This window comes from Melitaea cinxia, chromosome 3 (assembly GCF_905220565.1).
Source record: "Melitaea cinxia chromosome 3, ilMelCinx1.1, whole genome shotgun sequence".
Taxonomy (NCBI): domain Eukaryota; kingdom Metazoa; phylum Arthropoda; class Insecta; order Lepidoptera; family Nymphalidae; genus Melitaea; species Melitaea cinxia.
This window is the reverse complement of record NC_059396.1, coordinates 4,457,080-4,470,927: the sequence shown is the minus strand read 5'-3', so window position 1 is coordinate 4,470,927 and position 13,848 is coordinate 4,457,080. Positions and strand designations below refer to the sequence as shown.

At 32.3% G+C, this 13,848-nt stretch overlaps 2 protein-coding genes across 2 annotated transcripts; one reads left to right on the top strand and one right to left on the bottom strand.

Annotated features, from left to right (window-relative positions):
- Positions 1–588: 588 nt before the first annotated feature.
- LOC123669320 (eukaryotic translation initiation factor 3 subunit H) lies at positions 589–4,016 on the bottom strand. Its single transcript, XM_045602929.1, has 5 exons — positions 3,877–4,016; positions 2,905–3,122; positions 2,368–2,527; positions 1,715–1,919; positions 589–978 (listed from the first exon to the last, which is right to left on the bottom strand). Exons 1-5 carry the CDS (start codon positions 3,952–3,954, stop codon positions 626–628), a joined length of 1,014 nt encoding a protein of 337 aa, XP_045458885.1. The 5' UTR covers positions 3,955–4,016; the 3' UTR covers positions 589–625.
- A 200-nt stretch (positions 4,017–4,216) lies between these two features.
- Positions 4,217–13,505, top strand: LOC123669319 (alsin). Its single transcript, XM_045602928.1, has 9 exons — positions 4,217–7,525; positions 7,941–8,272; positions 8,350–8,564; positions 8,833–9,169; positions 9,315–9,583; positions 10,061–10,237; positions 10,357–10,535; positions 11,301–11,464; positions 12,572–13,505. The coding sequence occupies exons 1-9, from the start codon at positions 4,459–4,461 to the stop codon at positions 12,617–12,619; spliced, it is 4,788 nt and encodes a 1,595-aa protein (XP_045458884.1). The 5' UTR covers positions 4,217–4,458; the 3' UTR covers positions 12,620–13,505.
- Positions 13,506–13,848: the final 343 nt, after the last annotated feature.

Below are 13,848 nucleotides of genomic sequence, written 5' to 3'. Positions count from 1 at the left end.
GCGAATACTAAAATATCGTCAACAATTAATAGCTGAATAGCCGGCGCACGCACACTAACAACACGACAGTCACACATAGAAAAAACGGAGCGGAGACGGCGCGGGGCGCGGTAGCGGCATGCAGCGCGACAGAAACATTTTATTCAAATACCTATTTTTGAAAAGTCTCTTCGGTACCCTTTCCTCTTAAATAGTTAAAACCTTACTTCAGTTAATTGCATCACTAAAAACATTAACACAATTACTTTTAAGACTGCTTATGAGAAGCTTAGAGCTCTTTTTATAAAACAGATATAATTATGAATCTATTTTTTGTTTAATTTTTTAGTATTTTGGTAAGTATTAGTATTTCCTTATGCACGTTGTGCAATAAACTTCATGAGACTGCAATTATTAGTGATATACTATTTGTAGATGTTTATTTTAGCAGTAGATATTTGAATTCCTGTCAATCGTATTTGATTAAATTATGTTAGTAATGCTGCTCAGTTGTTAAAAGATTACTAAAATTAGAGTAAAGTTTAAAATCATTGAAAACATTTAATTACTTTCAAACCTTTTATACTAGGATTTGATAAAAACAAAATATTTACACAGTTCAGGATTTATTACAAATAATATAAATCTAGTTATTCTGCTTCGTGTCCTTAGCGTTTTGGAGTGCTTGTGTCAGATACAACTTAGCGAGACTTTGTGAACAGAACTGACTTATATGCTGGCTGTATGTGTTGATTTGACCAGCGACGATCATAGGATTTAGCCTTGGAGGTACTGTGTGTGGCTTAAAAAGTTTGTTAACATCTTCCTCTGGTAGTGGGGGTTCGTCTTTAGCAGCTCGGGCTGCATTTTCTTGGGCACGTTTCAATAACCAACGGTGTTTATCTTGCTGCTGACGTACTACCAGAAGTTGGTAACGGTTGAACTTGATCGCCTCTTGGTTCAGTTCGTCAACTCGATCCATCAAGCTCCTTAATTGACCTATAAATTATTTGAAGTATGTTTAAGAGTAGCTTTTTCAAAATTACAATTTATTCGTTAAAGACATGTTGGCACAGCAGTCTATCAGCACTGGCGGTCGCAGTTACAATCCCCGCTCATGACAAACAAAAATTGTATTTGCCATTCAGTTTTTTGTCGTGGTCTGGTCAGGTTTGTGTAATGTTTCCGGACCCCCAACACAGGGGAAAATCCTACTAGGCGAGTATGTGAAATATTTATTTATTTATTAACCGACTTCAAAAGCAGAAGATTCTCAATTCGACTTTTTTATGTAAGTTACAACATAATTTTTACTAGGTGTACCAATTAAGACAATTCTTTTTTAATCAAAAGCTTGGGCTTCCCATGATATGTGGTTCCACATAAATTTGATTGAGATCTGACAAGTACTTTTTGACTTATACCTAACAATTCTTATAGATGTAAGATTCTCATACAATGAAGTCAGGTTTTTTTTTTTTTTTTCTTTAGTGAGCAAACAATTATATTTCTTGATATAATTATATAATTTTTCACCTTATTCAATTGCCCTATTGCGTTTAATGTAATGTAAAGTTCTTATATTTCAATTTAAAAAATGACTACACAGGTGAAATGGTAATCACACATTACACGTTTAGTAATTACGTTAGTAACGTACGTTTAGTAATTTTTTTTAACAATTCAATAATTTATAATAGCATAATGTAAATAACTTTAATAGAATAAAATTTACCTTCGAGCACTGAAGCAGTGCCAAGGTCGAGGAACTTGGAACCTTCCTCCTCGGGTATCATCTCGGAAATCTCTGACATCATTATATTTGTAAGTGGCGAGTTACGGATAACAATAGGCACCTCGATGAATAGGCTCTCATAACCAATCTTCAAGTTACGTAATGCCTCTGGAGTGTAATCTCTCTCCTTGTACATCGCAATCGCCTTTAAGAATGATACAATTTAAGATATTCTTTTGTAATGTTTACGCGAGTTTCACTTATTATAATAAATAATCTAAACCTAATAACTAAACCACTAGAACAAATACTTATTAACAGATATCGGCTAAGAAAAACAAGTTATATCTAAAATGGAGTTTTATTACTACAAACACAAAAAAAAAATTTAACTAACAAAAGTTTACACATTAAATCTATAAAAAAGCAGAACAGTAGTTCGAGTTATTGGATTATTCAATAAACAGAACTATATTGGTCATGATTACACATTTTAGATCTAGATTTATACATCGGCCAATATTAAGTTAAGAAATAGAATAATTTTGTTTATAATCAGTTCAGAATTTTTGATAAATTAACGAAATATAATTAGTTAATTAAAATTTTCTAAGAGATTTGCATTTATTTCAGTTTTTTTATGAAAAACTTACTTGAGGTGTGAGACGGTAGGCCTTCAAAGTCAGAAAACCTCTCGCTGACTTCTTAGTGTCATAAATAACTACAACACTTTCTTCAATTGACGTCTGATAGTGGTACTGAGACTCCAACAGTGACTGACTCAAGAAATTACCCACATCTGCACTCTGGTACCTGAAAATATAATTAGTCATGTAAATAAAAAAATTATATATAAGTAGCAAAATGTGAAAATGTCGAAGACTAATCTAATAACCTCTGTTTTTGCTTTAGAGTGACTATACTAAATGTATAAAAGCTTTAAGTTTGATCTAGCGATACTACATTTTTAATTTACCAATCAGTTATTACCTGTTCTTATATAAATATGTATGATTTAATTGTAAATAATTATATTGACCATAAAAATATGAATATAAATCCAATTCGGGTGTATAAATAAGGGCTACTTGGTACTTCTTTGAAGGCCTTTGTTGCAGACGTTTACAAGCTACGATAATTGCTTACCATCAAGTTAGCCATACGCTTGCTTACCAAAATTGACTACTCACCATCCAACATGAAAATGATCTACATTAACACGACGGAGTCTTCGCATCATATCAAGTTGGTATTCCTCTTCATCCATTGTGTCGTCATGCTTCGGGAAGGGAAAGCAGTTCGTTATCTCCAGCCTGTTTTCTACTACCAATCCTAGCAGCGCTCCTTGAGCCACTTCCATGTTACTGTATGACTCTTCATGACAGTGCTTTACTATTTTCATTACCGCCTTTAAAGAAATAACAACAAATTAAGATTCATAATAAGGTCAACGTCCTAAGGAATAGATTGAATTGTAAATACACAACACAATGTTTTGTTTTAGTATCAACTGTTTATATCAATTTTGTAAAGAAGTATTTGTTATTGTCATCATTTTAATTTATTAATTCAATTTTGTTGTTTAGATATTTGATATATAAATAAAATATGGATATTAATAATATTGTTATTTTAATGACTAAAAATATTTAAAGAATATCACACAATTTACACAGATTGTCTAACATTTTTTTAGGAATATAAATCATTATTAAACTAATATGAAAAGACATCTAAAAGGCATCTAAAATTTATAAAAAAAAACCTCAACTTTGTGGTTACAATAACTGTATATAAAGGTCAATGTATTGGAAACAAAACAAAGATATAACACCATACAGATGGAAGTGAGGCGAGCATCCGAAAACAGTTCATGAGTCATAAGTATTTACAGGTAAATAAAGAAATTTAGCGTGCTATATAACCTATACATATAATTAGATCAATGTTCACCATTACTTTACTTTTCGCATATTGTTAATACTGTTAAATGGTTAAAATATTGTAACAGTAAATTTCTTATAACAGGAAATCTGGTATTTAGTCTCATGATAAGTAAGTTTACAGCTAACATGACGCGTCAACAGTTTTTAAAAGGGATGCTCTTTCAATAGATTAACACCATTAATATTTTAAATTAAGGACATAGTATTGTCATTTACCAATCCATCGCACTGCACGTAAGTAATTGCAGCTTCATTTTCAGGAACGCGTCTAGAAGTTCCAGCGCGACTCGCCATTTTTAAAAGAAAGAGGCGAGTTAAAATCAAAGTCTACACGAGCACCCGAGCACGAACTTGACACCTTGACAGACAGTTTCACTTTTTTTTAAGTTCTGTTCAAAGATTATAAAACCATTCTTTGATTCTTCTTTGAGCATGGATAAATTAAGTTGTTCGGATAGGCGTCCAACAATAACAGAATGATTATGAAAGATATTTAACAAACTGACATCAAGTTTTGACAACCATAACAACAGCTGCCAAACGTCAACTTATTCTCAGTATCTTTGCCGAGTATAGGAAGTTAATGAGAATCAATTTTGCATGATAAATAAATCTACGGATGTTTTGAAAAGAATTTCCAAATCAATAAGTGTTTTGTAACTCAAGAACGAGGTCGTAATCAGAATATGATAGTGACTAATTACAAATATGAGTTACTGTGAATAAATAAATAAACACTTTAATTGGTCATAATGATCCGCCTAGTTTCAGTCGAAGAAAGAAGAAAGTGTTCTTAAAATGAGTCAGCACAAGTTCTGGAGAGGTATAACTACGTTAAACTTAACCTCTACGCAACAAGTACCTGATAAGATTGTAAAACTTTGTTCTTTGGGCACAGATTTCATTGTTCTTGGAAGTGACCATGGCCTCTATTATTGCACAGTCAAGGAAGATAACTTAAGCTTTAAAAAAGTAAGCGGTATTTCAGCCATAGACATATCTTATCACAATGATATTCTTTATATTATTGATGTACATGGACGTCTTTTCAAAACAAGTACTAGTTTAAAAAACAAAGAAGAAATAGTCGTAAAAGAGGACTCGAAGTGTTGCCCTCATGGCTTTAAAAGTTCTAGCTGTAAGGTTAAGTTTAGAAATGTAGTAACAAATGATTTTGGGCAACTATTTATCAGTAGCGATGGACATCTATGGGGATCAGGTGCTATGCCTCAGATAGCATTAGATACCGGCAGTATAAAGAAAATTCCATTCTTTGAGGGGAGAACAGTTTATAGTGCTTCTGTAGGCCAAGACTTTGCTGCTGTGATAGTGAGAAAAAATGTTAGACAGTCTGGTAACTGTGATACGGATAGCGAAAATGATGATGAAGAAGTATTTGCTTCTAATTGCTCTCAGTGTCAAACAATTATAGGTTTAGCTTCACCGGCCTCAGTTCCTTCCTTGTCTGAAACTTGCCCTCTTGGAGTACATATAAGTAAGTCTAGTGAAGATTCAAGTAGTACAACTGCGCCCCAGACCGATGTCCATGTCGATGGTCAAAGTTTTACTGAAGACTCTAGTCCTTCATCAGAAGAGTCTAAAGTTGCGAAGCCTGATGCCATACATTATGAAAATAATAATTTAGAAGTAGATAACGAAATACAAGAAGAAAGTGATAATGTTGACATTGAAAATACTGAAAGTCCCCATGCTAGTACGGAAAAAATAAATAATATATTTATCAATACTGATGCTGCAAGGCAATTTTTAAGTAGACAATTGTCTTGGGTATCAGCTGGTGAAGATTATTTAGTAGAGTATACTGAGAAACCAACAAGAATAATTAAAGAAAATGTTTCTAACCTTACAAACTTTGTTTATGAAGGTGTAAAAACAGTTGGAGACAAAGTAGCTACTTTATCTAGACATGTAAGTGGAAGTAGTGATAACAATGAAACTGTTGAACTCTTAAATCGCAACTTCAATGAAGAAGTTAACTCGCTCATGTACAGTTGCATATCTAACAAGTTTGAAGATCTTCAATTTTCAACAAGCACAATTAGTAGTGAAAAAGAATTTGAAATAGCGAGAAAAAATGAGAATCTCAAAAACATGTCAAAACTTGGTAAAAACATTTTAGGAACTGAGTTGTGGACTTGGGGAGACATATCACATGGTCAATTGGGTATAGGTGATACAGTGAAAAGAATCAAACCAATGATAGTTATGAGTTTATCTGGTTTTGGTCTACAAAAGGTTTCGTGTGGTAAGTGGCATTGTACCGCCTTAACGTTAGATGGACGCCTTTTTATGTGGGGATACAATCACTTTCATCAAGTTAGCTTTGAGTCAAGAGAAGATAAAAGCAGTCCGAAACAATTCACTGAAAATTCTGACAGTGATCGAATAAGAGACACGATAGCTACTGATAACCATACTCTTGCTTACACACAGAACGAAAATATTTTCTACATGGGAAAACATCTCGATGGATTTACAGAGAGTGTTGTCAATTTAAACCAGAAAAATATTGAGGTTAATAAAGAGAAAGATAAAAATTCCCAAATGAATGTCAATGAGTTGCAGAATATGGGCGTCAAACCTGAAAACTTATGTTATCATTGGAGAGTATTGTCTTCTGGTAACATAAACTACTGTTCCGTGGAAGAATCTGCAATATGTCCTGAATTTCAGAATTTATCAATTGCTCAAAGATATTTAGAAGAAATGCTCTTAATATATCATTCACTAGTAAAGCCTTTCCTTAAGAAAAGCAAATCAATCACTGCACATTCCAATGTATATGAAACGGTTTGTGATATATTTGGTGACATATTAAATATAACCGCTTTGAATGTTCTATCGACTTGGCAATACGCTGAGAAACACATAAACGAATGTGATATTTCCTTAATAAAAAATTTGGAAGAGTTTATTTATTTGTATAAAAAATATTACTTAGGTATAAGCAATTTAATTGTTATTGGTGGTTTCACTCATATAAACAACATTGTTGATGTCCCATCAAGTGTCTTTAATTTATTTAGTGATCAATTACCTACTAATAAGCAGAAAAATAATAAAAAAACGTTAGAAGCTGTAGTGTCGTTGGCATTTGTTCAGCCACTGACGAGATTAAGCTCATATAAATGCATATCACAGTCATTATTGCGTCATTTACCTAAAAGAAAAAAAGCCGATAATAAAACCACCGTAGAGGAGAAAATAAGTAAAGTCGTTTCAACGTTAGATATTTTGATAGAAGAACAAGAGAAAAAGAGAAAAGAAGCAGAAACTACAAAATTATTTTGGGAAACTATAGGAAAGAATTTAGATCAGTATAGAACTCCGGAGAGACGCTTGATTAGAGAATCCAAGTCTCGACCTTTGAATTTGGTAAATCCTGGGAGATTTAGTAGTCACTGGTTCATTTTATTCAATGATTTATTCGTCCATGTAAGCGGAAGTACGACAAATGTCCATCCATTAGAAACGCTATGGGTTGAAGCCGTCCCTAATACTGACTCGATACAAAATGCACTACAACTCACGACTCCAGAAGAAGTAATAAATGTATCGACTACTTCTGAGGAAGAGAAAACTGAATGGTTACATGCTTTGAATTCTTCAATTCGAACGGTTCTAAATAAAGAATCGTTATTCAAACCTCCTGCCATCCGGACTGCTAGTTATACGTTTTCTAATAAATCAGGTTTTTACAAAGACGCTAAGTATATGGGGCGATGGTTAGATGGAAAGATTCATGGTAGCGGTAAAGTAGAATGGCCGGATGGAAAATTTTACGTAGGACAGTTTCAACTGAACTCTTTATGTGGACACGGAAAAATGGAAATTCCGGGAGTAGGTAATATAAATATTAATATTTATCTAATATATAAAATTCTCGTGTCGCGGTGTTTGTAGTTAAACTCCTCTGAAACGGCTTGACCGATTTTCATGAAATTTTGTGTGAATATTGGGTAGGTCTGAGAATCAAACACGATCTATTTTTCATCCCCTTAAATGTTAAGGGTAGTCCACCCCTAATTTTTTTTTTTAATTTTTAGATAAATTATATATTTTTTTATTTTATTATGATATGGCGTTAAAAAATACATACAACCCTAAATTTTTACCCTTCTACCACCAACCCCTATGTTTAAATAGCGTTTAGCGGCAAGACAACGTTTGTCGAGTCAGCTAGTATATATATAATAATTAATATATTTATTTATGTGGGATTTTTTTAAGCCTAACAATAATGATGAAAATTATTTTAGGGTTATATGAAGGTCAATGGAAAGACAATTTACAGAACGGTTACGGCGTTTTAAAATACACGTCTGGAGATATTTACGAGGGCTATTTTAAAGATGGCCATCCTCATGGTCACGGTATTAAAAAACAAGGAGATTTCACTTCATCGACAGCTACAATATACACTGGGGAATGGGTGGTTGGTGTCAAACATGGGTACGGCGTCATGGATGATATTGGTAAAGGAGAGAAATATCTCGGTAATTGGAGTGACAACAAAAAACACGGCTGCGGCCTTATAGTAACGCTGGATGGTATTTATTATGAAGGATTGTTTACCCAAGACGTATTGACCGTGAGTTTTTGTTTGAATGTATTTTACAGGAATCAAAATAAAGTAAAGTGGAAATATTTATATAATGTATTTTTTAGGGTCATGGTGTTATGGTATTTGAAGATGGAACTCATTATGAAGGAGAGTTTAGGTCAGCGGGTGTATTTTCGGGAAAGGGAGTTTTGACTTTTTCTAGCGGTGACAAAATTGAAGGTTCTCTCAGCGGTGCTTGGACGGAAGGTGTCAAAATTTCTAACGGAGTTATGCATCTAAATGTATCTAATCCTGTACTTCCAGATAATTCAAAACCAAAGTAAGTGTAATCCTATAGATAAATTCTTAAAATTAACTGCAATATTTATTTTTCAAGGTTTACCTTTCAAACAATCCGCTTTTGGTACCCCAAGAGAACTTATGGAAGCCTAATATTACTAAGACACCGCTGTGTGTGTCGTGCATAAGTCTTTTAGCCCGTCCATATCTTACGATAAATAAAAATACCGTGAAAATATTTACAATAAACATTCTTATGTATTATGAATCCATTAAATACTGATATTCTTAAATTATTTTTAATTTAGCTCCTTCGGTAAATTAAGCGTAGTACCAAATCAGAAATGGAACGCGATATTTCGTCAATGCTTTCAATGCATGGGTGTATCTGAAACCGCCCTTACTCCAACTGGCAACCATTTTTCGAATGGCACATCAGCTCTACCAGACAATGTGAAAATATGGCAAAATGTCGCAGTTGCCATATCTTGTTCTCACAAAGATAAACACACCAAACTATCTGCTAAAAAGTCTAAAGGAGCTGATTTAGAGAAGTCTGTCGACTGTTTGGAAGTCATACCGCAGTTTGGCCAAAAAACTCTGACTTTAAACGATTTCATGGAACTAAAACAGTATTTGTATAATGTAAGTATGTTATCTTAATTAAATACTTTATTATCTCAGAACACATAATGTAAAACTTAAACTACAACCCGAATGAAAATTGTTTAATAATAGAACTAACTGACTTTCGGCAAAATAATCAAGAAAACTGTTTTCCCGATTTTAGGCTTGTGAGTCTGCTCATCATCCATTAGGACAATTAGTTCTTAGTCTAACAAACGCGTTTAACACAACCTATGGTGGTGTTAGAGTTCATCCATTATTACTGAGTCACGCTGTCAAAGAACTTAAGAGTATTACCTCAAGACTATATCAAGTTGTTCGACTTTTGTTTCCGGCCTTACCACTGGAAGGCACGGATGTGGTGTTGCCATATAAAACTAAAGAAGATTCGGAGGATATTGAACAACAAACTAATAGCAATCCAATAGACGGGTAAGTTATGATATTAGTAGTAACAGTTGCTCAGTATATAATGGATATAAAACTGTATATTAAATTTTGTAATTAGAATGTATAATTCATTTCCAAAAAAGTACTAGAACCATTTATATCTTACGAAATCATTTTTTTTATTATTTGATTTTAAGAACTAGCCTGATACTACTCTACGTATTTCTAGGTTTTTTTTCCTTCTTACATTTATAATATTTAGTTCTTCTTTACAACTTTTGTTTCGAAAATATCTGGCAAATGTGTCTCCAAATTAAGCACAATTTAAGGTTAACCCTCAACGCAATCCAACACGTTTCCGAATTTCACCCAATTTAAACACGTTTCCTCCCTTCCTTATTTTTCTTCTTCTTTCTCTTCGTTGGCTTTACCCCGTGTGTTCTCGAATCTGTCCAAGGGTGGGCATATGTCCTACCTAAGTTTCATCGTCAAACACTTATTTAGAACTAAATATTTCAGTGAAGTAGTATCCGCAGCCTCATTATTACAACCCACGCTACTACCGAGAGTACATCCCGCGCTCTTTGTATTATACGCGTTGCATAATAAGCGTGAAGACGACTTGTACTGGAGAAGATTGATGAAATGGAACAAGCAACCGGATATCACGCTTATGGCTTTCCTTGGAATCGATCAGTGAGTTTGATATTAGCGTACACGATATATTAATTCGTTGATTTACTTATACCTACATAGAGTTAAGCTAGTATTATATGACAAAATTAAAATTACAAGGACAATTTTTTGTTTTACAGAAAATTTTGGTCGACCAATCCTCAAACATCACCAAGTTTTTCGCCAATGAAAGAGCAATTATTTAACGAGGCAGTTGAAACACTCCAGCAATTGAAAACAACATTTTCACCGATAGAAAAGCTTCTCGTTATACGAAGTACTTTTCAAAAAATGACAACAGCCGTGCAACAAGAATTAGGCAAGTACTAGTATTATATTTTGGTTCTAAAGTCCTCCAAAACAAATAGTCTAAATAAGTTTATAAATAAGGAGTGAGTTTACAGATTAAATTATGTAGTGATTAATAAATAAATACATACCTATATACCGAATACCCTAGATACCTAATACCCTGTATATCCTGTATACTCTACTCTACTCTGTATACCCAATACTCTATATACCCAGTAAACTGTATACGCAGTACCCTGTATACCGAGTACCCTGTATACCCTGTAACCTGTATACCCAGTAACCTGTATACCCAGTACCTTGTATACCCAGTACCCTGTATACCCAATACTCTGTATACCCAATACTCTGTATACCCAATACTCTGTATACCCAGTGCCCTGTATACCCAGTATCCTGTGTACTCAAAACCCTGTATACTTCATAAATATAATACCCTATATACCTAATAATAGGGATACCTAAAATTCTAACTAATAACTACAATTTATTATTTCAGTTCATTCTACAATTTAATATACCTTTAATTAAATTGAAAAAAAAAATCTAAAATATCAAAAACCAGTTCTTACGTATTTTTTTTTTTCTTCAAAGTATATCTAAGTTCCGGAGTACTGATACTCAACTATAGAATATTTTCATCTCTATAAAACATCAACATTATACTTAAGAATGGTACCGTTTCAAATACATGCAATTATCTTATAAGTGTGAAACAATTGCATTATATGTATAGTTTATTAACATATCTAAAGAAATGCAAATGTAACAGGTCAGCATTATCTCTGGAGTATGGACGAGCTATTTCCGGTATTTCATTTCGTGGTTGTTCGGGCTCGTATTTTGCAGCTCGGTTCTGAAATACACTTTGTTGAAGACTTTCTGGAGCCCGGTATGCAACACGGAGAATTGGGACTTATGTTTACTACTTTGAAGGTAAATTGGCCCTATTGCATTATACATTATATAAAAAATTAAAAAATAATAATAAATCCTGCTCAGTCTAGAACACCCGACTGAATAAGTACCTCGACCTGTGTTTGAAGCATGCAGTGTTGAAAATAATACGCCACAACTCTTTGAAAATTAAAATGTAAATAAAAAAGGCATGGGCACTTAAGAGCTCATGGATGTTAAAACTTATATTTAAAAAAAAGTTACCTCGACCTTACAGAAGATCGCAGCTAAATAATACTGTTTTCAAGCAGTGTTGTGTTCCTGTAGTGAGTAAGGTGACCAGAGCACCTGGGGGGATTCGGGATAGAGTCGTTACAGGTTACTGTAACTGTCGATATAGGTTACTGTAATCGCTTATCAGATGAGTCATACGCGTGTTTGCCGACCTAGTTATGTATAAAAAAATGTACCCAAAAGTTAAAAATTAACAAATGCGGGAAATAAAAAACACCTATTTTTGATACAGTATCCCTAAATGACCATACTTTTTACTAGTAAAATAGAGTTTGTCAATACAAGTATATACCTAATACTTGTGTATGTTGAAAAAAAAAACGGTCGAAATTAAAAACAAACAACTTTTTATGGTATCCCTAATTCAACGCTATATTTACTAGTAAAATATGTTTATTAAGTGTACTTATATTGTTTCAAGCATCAAAACCGCTGTTTTAACCAACTTCAAAATAAAGGAGGGGGTTCTCAATTCGAAAAACTTTAATCATATTATTTAGAAAGCTTAAAAAAATATGGTATTCAGCTACATTTGTCTCCAGTTCCATGATACTTTGTAAATTTTGCAGTACTGAGATAACGATTGTAAAATTGATTATAGTTTCAGCAGTTAAATACATATAAGATTTACTAGCTGACCCTCCAAACATTGTTTTGCCATAAATCCCCTTAAACCCCCCCCCCCCCCCATAACTTAGGGATATGAAAAATAGATTGTAACTAACATTGTGACACGAGAAATTTATATATAAAATAACAGAAAATGGTTAATGATGAATCAAATAAAAAACTAAATAAATTTTTGCAATAAAAATTACGAACTATTTTTAAACATAATCGTTTTGTTTACAGGCGTGCTACTTTCAAATTCTACAAGAGAAGATGTCTATCAACTCGTAGTATAATTTTAATAATTGAAATAATGATCTCGCAATAAATGTAAAGTTAGCTTAAAGCATGCAATTTCGCTACTGTTTTCGTGTGTTCGCTGTTAAAAATGATAAAGAAAAAGCATTTCAAGTTTGCGTATTAGAATAATAGTAAGGTAAATTACAGTACCAATAATGTGGCTCTAAGATCGGTCAGTATAATCTAACTATATCTTTTGATACGAATTGAACAGTCTTACAAAATGAACTTTTTATAGCATAATGTTTAATAGATTGGTACAGACAAAGCCTAAAAACGCCATTTTTAATGTATTGTCTATCTGGTGAAATAGGTCCCTAAACCTTTTGATAGTTTCTGATTGCCTATCAGTAACTTATGTCCAAGATAAATTTAGAAAAATAAAAAAACTAATTTTTACTTGTATATATTCGAACAAAGTTAAAAGACATAATAACATAACCCACCTTTATGAACTAGTTTTCAATATTAAATGCCGAATATTTTTGTTGCTGCTAATTGTTTTAATTTTAATTAATTATATTTTGTGAATAATGCTTAGAAATTAGAGTATAATTTTACGAAATAATATTTTTAGTGTATAATTGCTTTACATTATATTACCTATTTAAATGTGTGATAAAAAGATATAAATTTTAATTTTATCATAAAAAATTGGAATAGGTATTTTAAAATATAATGTTGACTGTTTTGTCACATATTATTTACTATATAAATTCATGAGGTAGATAACAAATTAATGTTATGTAAATTGCATGTGTAAAACTTGTGCCAAAGAAATTTCCATACAGATAGCCTCGAATTTGTATAATGTTATATACCTAAGTTTATTGCGTATTTTTTAGAATATTAAACAATAAAAATACATTAATTTAAACATTTCTTTTGTTAATATTATTACAATATAAAATTCATGGATTTTATTAAATATTTAAGAGTTGTTTTACAAAATATTAATTATTAAAAGCAACGTTAATTATTGGGGCTTTAATTATTTTTAAGTTTTATTAAATTATCTGGCACGTGTCGTAATAATGTGTTAAGCTGATTTTAAAAAATAAAGTAGTTAAAAATATTTTTATCCCATACCTCTGTATATTATTTCTTGAATACATCCAAAGCATAAGTACAAATGAATAGACACAAATTAAATATTCGTTAACGTTCCACATATTTCGTCTAATGTAATTTGAGATATACTAAGATAAATAGTTTTTTTG